This window comes from Equus przewalskii, chromosome 6 (genome assembly GCF_037783145.1).
Source record: "Equus przewalskii isolate Varuska chromosome 6, EquPr2, whole genome shotgun sequence".
In the NCBI taxonomy this organism is placed as follows: Eukaryota; Metazoa; Chordata; class Mammalia; order Perissodactyla; family Equidae; genus Equus; species Equus przewalskii.
Window position 1 is genome coordinate 34,506,733 of NC_091836.1, and position 18,761 is coordinate 34,525,493.

Here is an 18,761-nt window from a genome sequence, read left to right on the forward strand (position 1 = left end):
AAATAGAGAAAGATTGGCACGGGTGTTAGCACGGGGCCAATCTCCTTCACCAAAAAAAAAAAAAAAAAAAAAAAATACACGTCAAGTACTTTTGCAGAGCACTCTGTGAAGACTGTGAGTATTCAAAGTTAGCCAAAAACTGTAGGCATCAGTTACGTAGAGGCAACTCCTACTCTGAGGTGAGCAGTGCTGTAGACGTGTGTGTGACTTCAGAGGACAATCTCTGCTCTCTGGCTAGATGAGTAGGAAGGGCAACTTGAGTTCGACAGAAAGACCTTCCCAACTATCAGAGCAGAGGGCTGCCACACTAAGTCCCGTTGACCCCTCGGAGCCAAGCTTTCCCACCTTTTTGAGGGTGACACACACAGAAAATAATAGCAAACAATAAGGCTACCTGCAACTGGAGACCAGCCAGGAGACTCTCACTGCCCCAGACCCAGCCAAGCCACCCTTGGGGCCAAGTATGGCACTATCTCTACACACCTGTGGCTTATGTGGAGCGCATCGCTGAAGGCGCTGGTGTAAGGGACTCGGCCCTGTGGGAGAGGCTGGCCTCAGGGACCTCGCCGGCTCTGTGCAATACCGAGATGTTGGCTAACGGGTTTAGTGGAGGAGCTGGGATTTAGGCCTGGCCTGGAAGGATGGCTAGGATTTAGGATCGGGTAGGAGGAGAAGAAGGAGTCGTCATTTGAATGAGAATTATCTTCCCAATCATGCTCAGTGCCCATCTGGCCTGTGACTCTTGCTGCCCACAAGGACTGACCCCTCCTCCTAGTTGTTGTGAGCATGAACTCCTCTTCTCCCCTACTCTCACCCTTGGAGCCTGGGGAACTGTGTGGCCCTTTGTCATGGCCATGACTATCTTCCTCCCCATGCAGCTCAGGCATCTGAACCTCAGAACTTTTGTGGACAGCACACTAGGAGGCCGGAAGTCAGGCCGACTGGGTTCTTGGCTGCACTCATCTCTCTGTGCCAGAGAAGCACTGGGTCTCAGATTCTTGCCTGTGACCTGAGAGTGTCTGTCTCCCACCCACCCTTCACTGTAGAGAGAACAGACCCCTGGAAGCTGCCCCTGACTCCCTAGGAAGGCTGGAGAGTGTCGGAGGTGTGCCCTGGGGCAGCCACAGCCCAGGGTGTGTGCCACACTGAAACAAATCTTTTCAGCAGCAATGAGTCCCCAGGGAAGGAGGCAAGATTGGTGGTCTCCATCGAAGGCTGGGCCTTGTGGACAACAGGCTCATCAGCCGCAGGGTTGGATGGAGCTGAGCTGAGAAGAGAGAGGGTGTGGGAGACCCCTGGCTCACGCTGAGCCCCAGGACCCTCCACAGGAGCCTGCAGCTCTCCAGGATGCTACCTGAAAAATGGCCAGAGAAAATTTACAACCTCACAACATCCCCTAAGAAGCCTGAGACTCAGGTTAGGAGAAAACGCCCCCATTCTACGTGCACAGGGGCTGGAACAGTCCCAGCATCCAGGGAATAAAACCCATTTGCAAAAAGGAGCACATTTATCCATGTGCAGAAGGGGCTGCTCTTGCCATCTGTCGGGAAAACAACCTGTGGCTTTTACAGAGATGGAGCCACGTGCACCGAGCAGCAGATTTATTTTCTCTGTTATTTATTTATTTAACAAACACTCATGGAGTGCGCCAGCCACTGTTCTAAGCATCTTTCAAATGTGAACTCATTTGACCCTTGTTACAGCCGTGAGGTGGGCGGAGTTATTTTCCCTGTTTTACAGAAGAGGAAACTGAGTAACAAGCCCCAGGTCTCGAGCTGGTGAGAGGCCAGGATTCAAAGCCGGCAGCCTGGCTCCAGAGCCCATGTTCTTACCTACTCCTTGTAATGCTGCCTGCAAGGCTCCTCTAGAGAGCCGACCCTTGGGCCTCCAGGGATGCTAAGTACCCGCTTCCCCTCCCCCTTCCCACACAAATACATTTGAAACAATAAATTGCAGGGACAGCCCTATTAATAAATTGGGCAACCTGATTCTGGGAAGAATTCCTAGGGAGTCCAAATCACTGATGCTCCCCACCTTCCCCCCGTCCTCACACCCACAAGCACACACAAAGGGAGTGGTGACAAGGACCAGTCAGCCCTCAGGTTCCCGTGATCGTTCATTCAGCAAATGCATACTGAACACTAACCGTGTGCCTGCCATTCTCCTCAGTACTGATGAGGCGAGAGGGGGAGAAAGGCATGATCCCTTTTCTCTAAAGCACGCAGCCTGTCTCGTTGGGGTGACAGATAACTAAACAGATCATCTTTGTAGCGTGCAGAATCCTGGGTAGAGCTCATAGGAGGGGAGTGCAAATGGGCTTCAGGGCTGGGGGAAGGACCAGCCTCGCTGCAGTGTAAAGGGAGGGTTAAAATGGAAACCAGAGGCACGGAGAATAGTTTTGGGGTTGCAGGAGGGTGAAGAGGGGCAAGGCAGTAGGTTTTTACAATGGAAAACTATACAGCAATGAAAATGAATAGCTAGTTACACAGAACAACCATGGATGAATCTCACAACCATACTGTGGACTGAAATACGACATGCTATATGATTCCACCTATATACGGTTCAAAAACCAGGCAAAACTAAGCCATAAGGGTTAAGGACATAGCATAGGTTGTAAAACTATAATGCAAAGCAAGAAAGTAATTACCATAAAAATCAGATTATCTTCAGGGAGGATATCTTTGGGAGTAAAAATTGGGAGGGGGCAGAAGAGGGAGTTCTCGGGTGCTGGGAGTATCCTACTTTTTGACCTGGGTGGTGGTCACATGGGTGTTTGCAGTAATACGTGCAGCTATACATTTTAGTTCTTTGTACCTTTCTGTGTGTGCACAATTGTAAGTGAAGCGGGGAGTGAAAGAGAGAGAGACAACAACATAACAGAAGGTCTGAGCACAGGCAGTTACAGGAGGAAAGAGAACTTCCTCGGGTGACTCACTGTGCTTCTCTCCATTCTGAAAGGCTTGTTTTCTCCATATTAGCATCTCTGAAACCATGGTGCACCCTGCCATCAATGGCATCTTAGATGTGATGAAATGTGGTTATTTCGGGGCCCCTCCCCACCCTGGCTGCCTCCCTCTGTTTGGCCTCTGACCCTCCAGAGCAATGCCATGCTAACAGAGTTGTGGCCGCAGCAGGCCACGCGCCCACAGTTGGTCAGGAGTGAAAAGGGAATGAGTGAGTGAGTGAGAGGTGAGAAGGGAAGAAAGGTGTGGTTGGCTCCAGCGCAGGGCTGGCCATGCAGGAAGGTGGGGAGGGAGCTGGCTCCTAGCCCTGCTCCACCCACTGCTGCCTCCGTGTGTTGTGTCCCTTGGTGACCTGGCCGGCCTCACGCTTGTCTGCGTGGGTTAGGAGGTGGAAGGACAATCTCAGGGTGGACTTTGAAGGAAAGAAGTGCCCAGGAGCCTATGAACCAGATCCGGCCAGGCTTCTTTCAGACCCAGAACCCCGGGGGGAGCCCAATATCCAAACTGAAAGATGCTTTCAGCTTCAATTTAGCGCAGACGAGAGTCGAGTTATGCGGCTATAAAGGGAGGTGTCAGAAGTGGGAGAGGTTCAGGTTAGATTTCAGAGGGACCTCCTGATGGCAACTGTGGTGCCATGAAATGCCTGCTCGATACAAATACTGCGATCCCCTTCCCTGGAGACTCTGAATATTCAACGATCTGATGTCTGGGAGGCTTCACTGCGATGTGCGGGGCGAGCCAATGGGCACACGGGCCTTAGCTGCATTACCTCATTAAATCACCCCCGAAGTCTGAGAAGTAGGCACTATTTTGTTATTTCCATTTTAAACTGAGGAAGCTAAGGATGGAAGACATGAAACAACATATTGCCGAGGTCGCCCAGCTTGTTTGTGGGGAGTGCAGGACTCGACCTCTCCCACGGGGGTGCACTTCACCACCAGACGGCACTGCCTCCTCGTGGGAGGCTCCCTGCCGTCCTGAGGAGGGTCTGTCATTTTCTGGTCCATTCTCTCTCTCTTTTTCAAGGGAGAATTGTCGACTTCCAGAGAGCTGCCGCCTGTGCCCTTCCCTCCCAACTCCAGAGAAGTTCCTCCAAATGTGAGAGCAGCTGCCACGGCTCAGTGGCTTACCACTATCTCATCTGACTCCTCTTCTCGCCCTTGGCCCTGAGCCTTTCCAGTTGTGCTAAAAGTAGCACTGACTGAATCGCGGTCTGTCCAGGGGCCAGGACTATTTTGACTCTGTCCTCAGGAATCATCTAGTCCAAGGCATGTACCAGCTGGACTGCTCCCATGAGCACCCCGATGTGGTGCCAGGAATGTTCTGGCCGACACTCCTGTCCCCAAAGCTGGGCCAAATGCTGCTGCTCACCCCATGGCCTCCACCCCATGCCTCCTGAGACGCTGATCCCAGGCGGGGTGGGTGGCGGGAGTTGCACGAGGGAGGATAAAAGGTTTATATCCTATCCATAAGAGAACAACCTGCCACTCTGGGTGACATGGCCTCTTATCCCTCTGCATTAAATGGGAACATGTTAATCTATGGATTTATGACATCATTCGGAAGGGAGGCCACACGAGAAGCCTCCTTAGAGACAGCAAACATCATCCTTCTGTGAGAGGCTGAAGGATTTCCTTCTCTCGAGGTCTTTAATAGTGGAAGAGATTTACATCGGACTGACAGAAATACAAGTCCTGTTCCTGTGCAAGCTGCTGCCTGGAATGCCCATCCCCTCTTTTACTAATGGCTTGGCCAGTCTTCAAAGTCCCCCTGAAGTCCCACCTCCTTGGGGACGTCTTCTCTACCAGTGCAGCCCACCCTTCTATTACCACCCAGTGGACCCTCCACACCGCTCTTTCATAGAGGGTTTGTCCCTTTGTCTGCAGGCTTTCCCTCTAAGCTGTGAGCTCTTATGACCAGGTATCTTTCAGGTATCTTGTGGGCATCCAGCGTGCAGTAGATCCCCAGCATTTGTGGGTTGAGGAGCCAGCACGCATGGCAAGGCCAGCCCTGCTCTGCTCAGGAAACAAGTCTGCCATCTACTTGTGTTGGTTCACTCATCTGTTCCATACACGAACATTGAACATCTCTCTGCCTCTTACTGGTCTGGACACTAGAGATACAATGTCTGATAAGACTGAGTCCCTGCCTGAGAGCAGCTTGCAGTACAGTGGGGAGACATACATTACCATAGAATGGGCTAAATGCAATTCTTCAGATGCAGTGGGGACTGACTTTGCCCCCGGGAGCTGGGAAAGTCATCGCAGAGGATTTGACCTGTGACAGGTCGCAGAAGCTCAGAAATGCATGCAGTGGAAAAGTGGGAGAAAGAGCATTTCAGTGGAGGGAACAGCCTGTGCAAAGGTGTGAAGACATAAAAGAGCCTGTTGGGGCCAGGGAAGGCCAAAAAGTTGCGATATTTTTACTGTGTTCTCAGACTGCCTGTGGAAAGGAGGCTGCTTGCAACTTCTCATGGCGAGGGAGATTGGAACTCCATGGAGTCGGGGGGCAGGGCTTGGGCACCACCCCTTCCCAGAAGGTGTCAGAACACACAGAGCCTCTGTTCCTCTGCCCCTTGGGGCCTGCAGTTTCTCCTCCCAGCCTCCCTCTGCTCCTTCCCAATTAGAATGAAACTGGCTCCTGTGACACTATGGTGCTTTCCTTCTTGTTAGAAGCTTAATATTGTATGAATCACAAGTCCCGGCTGCCCGGGCACAGTGGTCAGGGTCAGAGGTGTGAATTAAAACAACACATGATCCTGATTGCTTCAGTCAGGGGACACTGAGGCCAATTGAAGAGGTTGCTTTCCTTTCTCACTGATAATGAGAGGAGTACCAAGGCTGTTGATCTCAGCTCCTTCCTTAGAGAGCTTCAAGCACCTTGCCGATGTCATCCCATAATAATTTGATGAGCCACCTCTTATGGAGCACTTTACAAGTCTAATTTCATTTAATCATTAGATGACTTTACAATGTAGTGTTAAGTGACATGCCTGAGATCTCATGGCTCATCATGAGAGAGCCAGAATTTGAGTCCTTGTCCTTGGGCCTTCAGAAAGCCCAAGCAGCACTTTGGAATACCACCTCAGTCATGAGGAAGGATACTGGCCTGAGGATGCTGGATGCTTTGCTCTCTACCCTAAGAGCCCCCAGATCTCCCCTAGCTTCCAGAGCCAGGCCTGACCATTCAGACTCCCATCACACCTTTATTGCATGCGTGCTGGGTGCCAGGTCTTGTGCAGAGCCTGGGAAAGACACGAAGACTCCCAGACCCAGTTCTCAAGTGACTCACCACCCAGTGGGATCCGGAAGGACCCCCTTCCCACTGCCACCCCAAACTTTCCCATTCAGTGTGACCTGTTCAGCCTTCCCTGCATTCTGGCCAAAACCCATTTCTCCTTCTTCTAAGCTTCTCTAGGGCTCATTACCCAAACCACAGCACCTATTGCTTCATTTCTGCTTTCTTTCACTCAGCAGTCATTTGTGCATCATTTGCATGTGGAAGGCACTGGGGATACATTAATGAGACAAATTAATAAGACATGGTCTCTGCCCTCATGAAGTACAGTCTAAGAGAGGGAGACAAATGTAATTGGTGCATGGACTGAAGTGCACTGGGACTCTGGCAGATAGCTCACCACTTCCTCCCTCACCCCGCAAAGACACGGACTCAGTGGCATCATGAAGGAGTGGGAGGAAAACGGGACCCAAATCAGAAGAACTGAGTTCTGAGCTGGTGCCACCATCTGAGGGACTTTGGAGAAGTTATTCAATTTGTTCATCTGTAAAGTGGGAATTACAATGCCTAACCTGCCTATCTTACAAGTTTTAGTGATATGCTTTATTAAATGAAATTCAATGCATGAAAACATTTTACAGGTTATAAAGTATTGTACAAGGAGTAGTTATAATTATATTCTTCTGCCTCCTAAGATGCCTAGCGTAAATCTGGGCACATAGTAGTTATTCAGTAAATACCAGTTAACTTAAATTGAATTGACTCATTCACCCCATTTACCACCTTCTGATAGTCCTTTGGGCTTTGGTGCCACTGTGAATCCTAGCACTAGCAATGCCTGCCCTGCTGCTGGTGGGTGGGGGGGGGGGATGACTGTGAGGGCCAAGTGAGAAGGATGGAAAGTACCTTGGAAGCTACAATATTGAACTTCACTGACTTGGGAAACCACCTTGGCCCCCATCCTAGGCGGCTGGGCTGAGGACCAGGGGCCCTGACTGTGGGGCCGTAGGCACGGGGCAGCCTCCCTCCAAGCCCTAGGTTCATGCTTTTTGGGGAACAAACAATACACTTACCCCATTATGGGCTTCCAAAGTCCTGGGACTGCCTGGCCCAGGACAGTGCCTGTGACGTGGGCATGGTCTCTAGGGGGACCAGGCCACCATGTGCCCACTCCTCATTACCCCTTCACCTCTCATTTCAGCACCCCTACCCCACGGAGGATGAGAAGAGGCAGATTGCAGCCCAGACAAACCTCACCCTCCTGCAAGTAAATAACTGGTGAGTTAGCGTCACCTGCTCAGATGCTGTCAGAGCCAGGGGCCACTCACTTGGCCGGGGAATGCATAGCAGGGAAAAGAGGCTAGAACGCCCAGTCATGCCTCAGTCTCAGCGCAGCTGCCATGCCAGTCCTGCCATTTGGGCTAGAAGCAGAAAGCCGGAATCAACGCTGGCGCCTATAGCTTCATCTGCAGCTTCTCAGCGCCCTCTGCTGGGAAATTGTGTCAGAAGCACCATGAGAAGCTTCTTGCTGAGTAGAAAACCCAGTACCACCTGCTCTGCAGAGACCCACAGGAACACCCGGTTCCAAGGATGGGAGGGGCCGCCATGGTCATCTGGTCTGCCTCCACCCAGGTGACCTGAGCATGAACTGAAACATTCTGCAAAGCTGGGAATGGGAAGGAGGAGGAAGAGTCGGCTGTCTGACCCCACAGGAGTCTCTGCTTCCCCCTTCTCTGTATCTGGCTGGGCTCTCATAGAAGTCTCAGAAAGCAAAGTCTGACTGGATGGGAGTGGATCCAAGAGTTGGGGCCCCTGATCTGAGCCCTTGGCTCTAGAGAGAAGTCAGAGGTTAGTGCCTTTGACTAAGGGGGCTCTTCCTTCCTCTATTCAGTCCTGACAGTCTCAAGCAGAGATTTCTGACCTTCCTCACCCATTTGTCCCAAGCTCTTCATGGTTATCAAGCCCCGGTGACTTCATGAGCTTCTCAGTGCCCAGGGCTGTGCTCCCAGCTGGGCTTTTACACCCTAGATCAGACCCCGGTCTATTTGGTACAGTGGATCAGCTGCCGGGAGGCTGGAAGCAGCTTAGCACTCTCTGCACACACACGTGCACACACATGCACGCGCGCACACACACCCCTACCACCACCCGGGGGGGGGGGGGCTGACTAACCAGGTCGCCACCTTTACCCCTGGGCAGGTTCATCAATGCCCGGAGGCGTATCCTGCAGCCCATGCTTGATGCCAGCAACCCAGACCCTGCCCCTAAAGCCAAGAAGATCAAGTCACAGCACCGGCCCACCCAAAGATTCTGGCCCAACTCCATTGCCGCAGGGGTGCTGCAGCAGCAAGGTGGCGCCCCGGGGACGAACCCCGATGGTAAGGACTGGGGCTGAGTGCGCTCCAGCCTGGGGGCTGGCTGGTGGGGGGACCTCCCAGAGCTCCTTCAGGATAAGCGGTCCAAAGATTCAAGGGCTGAACTCACTCATCTGAGTGGCAGTGGCGGCTCTGTCACAATAGTTAGCCTCCCTGATCTCCATCAAAGGATGTGCATAGGCCTGAAAGAAGGGGTTTTTTTGCATATATGTTAACAAGCCAAAAGCTGTCTCACAAAGACGAGTGGGAGCTGGTGGTCAGCTGAGTCAATGACTGCTCAGCAGAGCCCCCCCTCACTCCCATACCCACCCGAAGTTCCTTCGTGCCAATCAGTGTCTGCACAGTTCCCCAAGAGCCAGGGCCATCTATAAATACTGAGGCAGGCAGCTGGCTTGTGAACGGAGGCCAGGAAGAGCTTTGTTTTCCCAGCGTCTCCATCACACCCTCCATATACACTTTTCTAATTGCCGGTCGCCTGGTGCACAATGAATAATTCAATGAGCCAGACATTTTATAGCTTGGCATGTGGAGATGGCTCTGTGTGGGAAGTGGAGTGGAGGTGTGCGTGTGTGCATGCATACCTTCAGGGATACGTGCATTTATATGGCTGCGTACAGGTTCCTGTGTGGGAGGCAATCGTCATATGGGGTACAGTGAGAGTCAATAGATTTTGAGCTGGACCAGCGTGGGATAGAATCCCAACTCTATCATGCCTGACTGTGTCACTGTAAGCTAATGACTTAAGTTTCTGAGACTCAGTTTCCTCCTCTTTAGAATAAGGATGACAATACCTACCTTACAGAATTCTTAGAAAGTCAAACGTGTTTCACGTGTATATATATAGGATTCTCAAGAGATGGTAACGAAGAGTGCTGCTCCTTGGGATGGGGCGGGAATGGCTGACAAGTGAGTGGACAGAGACTTATACCAGGGAATTGTCCAGCTTAGGAGCTCATCACCCCATTGACTCGGTCCACCACTGAGTTTCCTGGGCCTGACCCTTGCCTTCATCTCTCACGTAGGTTCCATCAACTTGGACAACCTGCAGTCCCTGTCCTCAGACAATGCCACCATGGCTATGCAGCAGGCTATGATGGCTGCACACGATGACTCATTGGATGGGACAGAAGAAGAGGATGAGGATGAGATGGAAGAGGAGGAGGAAGAGGAGCTGGAGGAGGAGGCTGACGAGTTGCAGACGACGAATGTCAGCGACCTGGGCTTGGAACACAGTGACTCCCTGGAGTAGACGGGCAGCCCAGATGGCACTGATCACCGAGCAGGAGAGGAGTGTCGTCAGGAGGGCTTCAGGGTTGGGGGGAAGGGGACGTGGGCAGGCAGCACCGAGGAAGTTGGGCCTTAGCTTCCCAAGATCAGTAGCTTGAAGAAACGCAGAGGAGACACCTGCTCCCTCCCGACCACCAAGCTTCGATGAGTACCCCAGCCCCACTTCCCTAGAACTGCGAGGACTCTGTCTGGCAGAGCCAGTCAAGCAGCCTGTACGGAAAGACAGGAGTGAGATCTGGACTCACCAAATCCCTGAGGACAGATGGCATCCACGGCCCTCCAACTGAGGGACTTGAGTTGTTTACAAGCCCTGCACTGTGAGGTGGATCAGTGCTGTTGGCAGAGTGAGCCTTTGCCAAGGGACAGAGTTAGGAGCAAAGGGAGAGACAAAGGGGTTTGGGTTTTACCCTCAGAAGGTTCTCAGCTCCTTTGAGAGACATTCGAGGGCAAGCGGGAGCCCAAAAGCATAGCCAGTGGCTGGAGGAGTGGGGGCACCTGGGCATCACATCTTGCAGATCCGAGGGGGGCCTGGATTCCCTCAGGCTCCGGCTCATCCTCCAAGGCTCCACTAGGGGTGGAGGCAGCCGTGGACTTGGGATGGGAGCCAGCAGAGCCGCCTCCTCTCTCCCCTGGAAACAAACGGTGAGCTGGTGGGCTCAGATTGCAAGAGGTTAAGAGGAGTCCCTTCACCTGGGTTGGCTCCAGGAGCCAAGGAGATGGCAGAACCCGGGCTAGGAGCCATATCAAGGTGACTTTGGGGACACAGCCGTCCTTCGGTGGTCACAGAATTTAGCTCCTGTAACAACAGGACAGTGGTGTCTTATCCCAAATGTCCCAGCCCTCAGATGGAGCCCCTCAGATATTCTACCCCCTCCATTGACCAGCAGAGAGGGTGGAACCAGGTTAGCTTGCAACCCGTCCACCCCTCAAGTCCCTCACGGCTGTCCCTCTGCTCCCAGGCTGGCTTCCTTGGCCTCCATCCTCTCTTCTTCATTCTTTGCTTCAGAGAAGGCAGAAGAAACATTGGAAAGAAGCATCCAGCCCAGTGGGAAGCCAGGGGCTGGAGAAGGTGCTACATCCCACCTCCCTTCAATATCCACAGTGTAGGGGAGGGCCCCGAGAAATGGCACCCAGGAGCCAAGTGGTGCCCCATCCCACGCGCCTCGCTGTTCTACACACCACCATCATACACAGCACAGGAGGAGCTGGGGCTCCCACGAGCAGCAGCTGTCCACCGTCTGCCCCAACACACACTCCCAGCCCAACTCCAGGCCCTCATGATTGGCGCTCCCTCCTCCCTTCCCTCCCACCCCATGGCTGTGAATGACAGGACTGATCACACGTGTGTTTTCCATTGGATTTAATTTAATGGACCTGCAGTTTCATTTGTAAATTGTGCATCGGCCATCTCCTTCAGTGGCAGGATGTGAGTGGCTGCCTGGCTCAACTTGAGGGGACCCTCAGGGCCCTCTGGGGCTTCCCCTCCTCTACCTGGTTGGGGTGGAGCAAAAGGATGGTCGCTTTCCTGAGGTCTCCCTGAAATGAATGTATTTCTCCCCCAAAAGAGCTGATATTTAATGTTTTAATAGGGATTTTTGAGAAACAAATAACCTTATTTATAATCTGGGTGATCCAATCATTTTTTACTCCCTTTTGATGCCATAGGTAGAGGAAAGTCGAGCTTTTTTGGCGTGAGACTTTTACAACGTGCAGTGGGATAAAATACATTTCCTTTTCTGGTTCATTTTTCTTGTTACACACACACACACACCCTTCCACTTACCACTTTGCACAGGCGTCCCACCCCAGCACAGGCACACCCGCACACACGTGCCCACGTGTCCTCCTCCCAGCCCCCTCCACCTGCCTAATGTTATGCAACCTCCTTCTGATGTATCCACCAAACCAGTACTGAATGTGGCCGAGTTTTCAGTAAATCTTATTACCTACCGTAATTCTGATGTGCCGTTCTCTCTTTCTGTGGTAAGTGGGACCCTGGACCAGAGAAAATTTGGAGGCCTCAGCTGACCCTGTGTTGAACTGACTACCTGTGGAAGGGACCAAGACAGAGAGCTTTCTGGGTGACCTCAGTTTCCCTCTGTGGGGAGGAAGATAGCCAAGTCTGGTACACTAACTGCGTGTCTGTTTTGCTCTAAGACAAAGGGAGGGAGAGGAAACAGGAGGAAGCTCTCTACTGCCCTCTCCTGACAATTTTCCTCCATAGCCGTGGAGAGGTCTGAACTTAGTGCCCCCTCTTCCACCATCCTCCCTCAAAGGCCTTTGCTTTCCCGTCTCCATCCTAGGCTCTGAGAGTTTTCATCTCTGGAGCTGGTGCTGCCACTGCCCCTCCCCCAGCCCTCAGGGGAAAAGTCCCAGGAATGGGGAAGGAGAGGAAGTCTTGACTGCCCAATTTAATCCTGGAGCTGTGTCCAGAGGGGAGACTGCCCTTTGAACTCAGGGTTCAGCACTGTATTCCCTGGGGCAAGAAGAAATGTAGGGGCAGCTTATCTCCACCAGGAAGTGAGAGGGAGGCATTCCTGCTATCTCAGCCTGGAGGTCTCCTTATCCGGGCATTGCTGTGGGATGATCACCGCGGAAAAGCAGGAGTTCCCCGTTCACACTCACACAGGCTGGAGAGCTTGCACCTGCCGGTGGACACCCTGGCGCCAGGCTGAAGATGGAGGCGGCGGCGGGTTACACAGGCAGAATGGGCCTCCGTGCAGCTCTGACGGCGGTTCCCTGGGTCACTGCTGTCCCGGAGCCCAGCCCACCTGTTACACCTGAGAGTCCTGCAAACACAGCCGAGACCTTGCCTCTAGGCAGTGGAGACGGTCTCTAGATCCAAAGATGATACCTAGAACCTCACCTCCCAGGGCCAGGAAGACGGCAGACTCTCAAAGCGCTGTTTTCCAGGGAACACTGTTAAAAGATATGCTACCCCAAAAACTCAAGGTCACATTAGTCTAGGATGAACTGCGTATTATATTTTGCTAGTGGAGTTTCATAAGGCTCGTTAGTATATTAAAGTCCCTGAAAAGTCCCGCAGGAAAGAAACCTGTTTGTTTAACCTGTTTCCCAAATGTACTTGCCTTTTTTTTTCAAGTGATATCTATTCAATCACAGTAGTATTCCACAAAACACACTTGAGGAACACTGTTCTAAGAAATTACAGAGTAGCCTGTCCCAGCCTCTCCCACCCCTTCCTAAGTTTTTCTTTCAAGTTCCGCCATCTTTTCAACCACAAGGCCAAGTACCAAGGGGTTTCCTAAATCATTTGAGACGTGGGTGGTTGTGTTTTGAGGAGGCAGCAACCTCTCTCTGTGCCTGACTCAAATCCTATTCACCCCAAGGAGAAGGCGTACAATACTCCCTTGGAAATAAGAGAGAGGGGACAGTGCCAGGTGGGTGTGGAGGAGATGTCCTTTACCACCAAATGGTGCTCTGGTATCAGCGCCCTGGGAACTGTTCAGACTGACCTTTCACCCCAGTGTCTCTCCCACCAGGGAAGACCTTTCAGGTTTGAAGATTCCTGCTCACGGAAGTGGAGGGCCAGAGCTAAACCTCCTGAACCAAGGAGCTTCTCTGCTGCCTTGGATATGGCAGATGAGGGCACTGACTCTGCGACCCTGCAGCCTGCTTGGACTCATTCATTCATTCAACGTGTCTTTATTAGCACAGACTCTCTCCCAGGCAGTTTTAGCCACGGAGGATGCAGCTGTGATCAACAAAGTTCTCGTTTTCAGGGAGTTTACGTTTTAACAGAGGACTGAGGCTGAAAATGTGCTCACGGTGTCCCCGTAATGGTTAAAATATGATCTCATCCTAGGACAGTGACCTCAAACTTCATCACCCAGAGTCACAAACAGGCGGCGCTCAGGTCAAAGGCGGGTTCAGGTCAAATTCAGCTCGCAGACGCGTTTTTTTTGGACTATATATTGTTTTTTTAAAAATTTTGGGACCAAAAATTAAGTTGAAGATTGCACATAAAAATTCAGATTCTTGGTTTCTCTTGAAAAATTGGAAAGTTAAGCAACTCGGGACTATTATTCCCACGCAGCCACAATGGGGTGGAGTTGAATTTCTGCTGCCCCTTCCGATGTGGTCCCCAGGTTGTCAAGATGTTGCCTTGGGGGTTCCCCAGCGCCGATGCTGAGGGTCATTCCAGTTCTTATCGGGCCATCCCTGTTTGGTTGGCTCATTGGTTAACTAACCAATGTTTCCTCCCTCCCTTTTCTCCTTTTCCTTTTTTTGCCTTTCCCTCCAATATTGGAGTGGTTGTATTTAAAAAGGAAAATATTTCTCCATATCTATTGCTCTATCAGAAGTGAGAACACAAGATAGTCCCAGACAGCTCTGCCTTTGAAAATGCTAGTTGGACTGGCCAGCCCTGTGGCGCAGCGGTTAAGTTTGCACGTTCCGCTTCTCGGCGGCCCGGGTTCGCCAGTTCAGATCCCGGGTGCGGCCATGGCACCACTTGGCAAAAAGCCATGCTGTGGTAGGCGTCCCACATATACAGTAGAGGAAGATGGGCACGGATGTTAGCTCAGGGCCAGTCTTCCTCAGCAAAAAGAGGAGGATTGGCAGTAGTTAGCTTAGGGCTAATCTTCCTCAAAAAAAAAAAAAAGACTCTAAAAAGAAAATGAAAGTTGGAGAGAACATTTGTGTTTGCGCAAGTGAAGATACTCCTACCTTCAACGGCACAGTGTACCCGTGCCTGACCTCCAGACATCCTCACTCCTATGTCACCTGGCCACCTGGCCTCTAGAGGCCATCATGAGCCTTGTGGCATGAAAGCCACCTGGGTGGCTTGTTTTATATACAGTTAGTCCCACAACTAGCTTTTCCCCAGATTCCAAAGCAAGATGCCTGAAGATTTTGAGAAACGTTGCTCCCAGGAAATAGTTCTCAGTTGCCCTTTAGAAGTTCCTTGTTTGGGTGCAGCCCAGTGGTGTAGTGGTTAAGTTGCCGCACTCCACTTCAGTGGTCCCGGGTCGGCCAGTTCCAACCCAGGGTGCAGACCTACACACTGCTCATCAAGCCATGCTGTGGTGGCATCCCACATAGAAGAACTAGAAGGACTTACAACTATGTACTGGGGCTTTAAAAAAAAAAAAGATGTTCCTTGTTTCATAGTTGCTCCCTTTGACTTCCTTTTGCTGTACAGACTACACCCTGCTGAGCCAGTTATTCAGTCAGGAGCACTCACAGGAGCCTACTATGTGCCTGGCATCATATGGGGGACAGAGATAATTCAACTTTGCAGAGCGTCACAGGCCAAGGGATCACCCAGGACTGGCAGAGAAAAAGCCGATCGCATCAAGCTCTGCATTCCCACTTCTGCATCTTCTTTCCAGCCCACAGAGGAGGCAGATTTTATTACACCACTTTTGAGTGTATTTATCTTATACTTGTATATTTCTCAGCCTCTCTCTGGGCCAATCTCATTTAGTCCCTTTGCAAATTAAATGCATCTCATTAAACCAAATCCATTTAGGACAATGCCCTTCAGGTGTGTGCATCTTAGTACATCTTTCATTTTAAGACAAGTGTTTGATTTATTTTTCATCTCATTACACTCTTTAAAATTATGTGCATCTCATTACACTCAGTGCACTGAGACGACTTATTTCAGGTGTAGACATTACACCCAGTATTATCAGGCAAGAATATTTTTTTCATTTCATTACAAGCCTTACAATTTATGTACATCTCATTACAATCAGCCATTTAAGACAATTCCCTCCAGTTGTGTATATCTCATTATAGCTTTTCATTTTTCATCTTATTACACCCAAGCATTATTCAGAGAACTCACTTCAGGTGTGCATATCTCACATCCACCTGTTAGTTTGTGAATTTCTGGGTGGTTGTTTTCCCCCTAGTATTGCAAAATTTTTCTTATATCAAACTCATTTAAGGCCCTCTCTGCTCACCTGTGGGCCTCCCATGCTCCTTTTCAGGGAAAGGAAGAATACTGGGTTCCCCTGGATTTGGCCAAGACTCTGCCAATAGCTTCCCCTTACCCACAGGGAGCATCTAAATTAACTTCTTCACTTGCACATTCAGGGGCCAGAGGAGACGGTCGCGAAGTTCCCTCTCAGTTGATAGTCTATGAAACTCTAGTCCTGTGGACCACAGCACAACAGGCTCCCCAGCTTCTCCTGGGGATGCTGCTCCTTGCTCTGGACAGCCCCACCCTGCTGGAGAAACTGAGATTGACATCACTGCCCAGGCTTCCAACAGCTAAACCGCTTCACGCTTCTTGCCGCCCTTTAGACTGGACATGGCTGTGGATCCACGCGGGGCCACATTTTAAAGGAGAGGAAATAACTTTGCTCTCTTGTGATGGAATCCCCACAGCACCTCCAGGACAGTGGCATCCTCATCTCTCCCCAGCCCCTAGCCTAGGAGTTTTCAGCTGGGCGCACCTTAGAATTGCTGAGCAGGCTTTCAGAGTTCCATTCTTGATCTACTAAATTGGAATCTCCAAGGGTGAGGCCAAGGTAGGTGCACTTTTAATAGACCTCCAGAGGTTCTGAACCACTCACTACCTCACCCAAGCCTGATTTCAGAAAAGGATCTGCAGCGCAGCTGCTTGGAGCTGAAAATGCCTCGTTGCTCTCAGTATTGCCCCTCCCAGCTGTTTGCCAGCCCCTTGGAGTAGTGGTTGGGTTCCACGTGCTCCACTTCTACAGCCCAGGTTCTCGGGTTCAGATCCCAGGTGCCAACCTGCACCACTCATCAGCCACACTGTGGCAGCAACCCACTTACAAAATAGAGGAGGATTGGCATAGATGTTAGTTCAGGGCAAATCTTCCTCAACAGGAAAGAAAAAAAAGAAAGAAAAAGAAAATTCAAACCTAGAGTGAAAATGTCGTTTCTCAGTCTTGGAAAGGGCACTAAGGGTCAGCAAGCCCAATTTGGCCACCCCACATAGGAACCCCACCCATAGCACACTATAACTTGTCATCTCCCTTTACCACCCACCTCCAGCCTTGGGAGCCCAGTGCCTCCTAGGGCAGGAAGGCCGAACTGTCCCACAGAGCCACCTGACCCATCCAACTTCACCCAGTGACCTGAGAGCTGCCTTCTGGAGACAGGAGGAAGAGGGGAAAGCCCTGCAGACTGTTTAATTGTGGTCTTCGAGGCTTACTTACAACCTGGGGCAGTGCTGCAGGTGATCCGCGATGTCTTTCTCGAACCTTTTGGATTAACCCTCATGTTCCCGCCTGTCTGCCCCAATCATGAAGCTCGTGAGGATTCTCTGAGTGTGTCTGGGGCGGTCTGCTCTGGAGTCTTTCCTCCTCTGTCACTCTGCCTGTCTCCTTGCCAGTCAACATAGAATCTTTTCTCTAAGCACAAAAATAAATGACTTTTCACCACCCCTCCTCCACCACTCCCCGTGAATGAACCTGCAGAGAAATCAGAATAGGATCTACTGCCTGCCTCTGCTTTGTCTCCTTGTCCACGAGGAGTGCCCGAGGCCACTGGTGCTAGAACCGGAGGGTGCCAGGGCTCACTGGGCCACCGCTAAGCAGGATTTGGTAGGATAAAGGGTAGGGGTAGGGCTGACTTGAGGGGAACAGGCCTGTCTTGTTTTGGTTTTGTTTTCGGTCTTCTGTGTCTACTGGATTGAAAAATGACCAGCTCCCCAGAGCTCAAGAGGCCATGGGGTCCAGCCGTTTCTCTGTGTTCCTCAAAGTTTTCTAGTGAAAATAAAAGTCACGATTTATTGAGTACTTAGCAAACATGCTAGATAGTGTAGATTATTCAAAATAATACTGGAAGAATTACTGGTATTATGGTTAATATTAGTACTCGCATTCTAAACTGAGGAAACTGGGGCTCAGAGATATTAATTTTCTCAAAAATGATTTAGCGGGGCGGGTCCAGTAGCACAGCAGTTAAGTTCACACGTTCTGCCTCAGCAGCCCAGGGTTCGCCAGTTCAGATGGCGGGTGAGACATGGCACCGATTGTTGAGCCATGCTGTGGCAGGCATCCCACATAAAATAGAGGAAGATGAGCACGGATGTTAGCTCAGGGCCAGTCTTCCTCAGCAAAAAGAGGAGGATTGGCAGCAGATGCTAGCTCAGGGCTAATCTTCCTCAAAACGAAACAAAAAAAGATTTAGCAAATATGTAGTAGAGCTGGGATTTGAACCCAAGGTCGAAACCCATGCTCTTCCTGTGAGGTAATTTGCCTTCCCTAAGCCTTGGCTTGACGGAGGCTGGCCTTCAAGATCAAGGCCTCCTTCTTCCCTGAATCCTCAGAGGTGCCTGCATCCCTGCACCTGCCTTTGCCTTTCTCCTCTAAGGTCCCCAGATGAAACAGCATTTAAAGATGTGGGATCCAAACAGCCTGCTTCTCCCTTTTTGCATTTGGGGGAGAAAGGGCAGGACCCAGGTCCTCTAAGCTTAAGAAACGGCTCTGCATACTTTTCTGGGAGCTGCGCTACAGGAGGGAGCTGGCCCTGGAGGAAAGGCTGCTGTTGACCATCAACAGACTGGGATACCGGGATACGAAGTGAGCAACAGCAAGGTCGACTGCACTGTCGCTGATGGTCACTCAGCTGTTTTGGATTGATATCTGAGGTCAGGAACTGTTGAGTGCAAGTGATCTGTAGGTGATGACAGCTGACATGCAAGCCTTCCTTATTTCAGGCCTGTGTAGGTGATTCCTCCCTCCTGTTCAGAGGGCAAGCCCAGCTTCTTAGATTTTTTAGGCTTGACTGCAGAGAGTAAGGGCAAAACCAGGTTGGAAGATGGAGGGAGAAGGAGAAAGAGAAGGGAGCTTGTCTCTGAGAGGGACAGCATAGAAAGTGTTGCCAGACAAGAGCAGGGGGAGTCGACTGAGAGCAGATGCCCAGAACCCAGGGCCATTGTCAGATTGGGCAA

The 18,761-nt window shown here is 51.1% G+C and overlaps 1 protein-coding gene across 13 annotated transcripts in view; it reads left to right on the forward strand.

Annotated features, from left to right (window-relative positions):
• Nucleotides 1-11,820, forward strand: part of PKNOX2 (PBX/knotted 1 homeobox 2) — a 253,943-nt gene extending 242,123 nt beyond the window's left edge. For all 13 annotated transcript variants that reach the window (XM_070623372.1, XM_070623371.1, XM_070623370.1 and 10 more), the window contains 3 exons: nt 7,405-7,481; nt 8,403-8,581; nt 9,601-11,820. In XM_070623372.1, the coding sequence (XP_070479473.1) occupies nt 7,405-7,481; nt 8,403-8,581; nt 9,601-9,827 (483 nt within the window). In that variant the 3' untranslated portion in view covers nt 9,828-11,820. The remainder of the gene's footprint in view (nt 1-7,404; nt 7,482-8,402; nt 8,582-9,600) is intronic.
• The last annotated feature ends 6,941 nt before the right edge of the window (nt 11,821-18,761 follow it).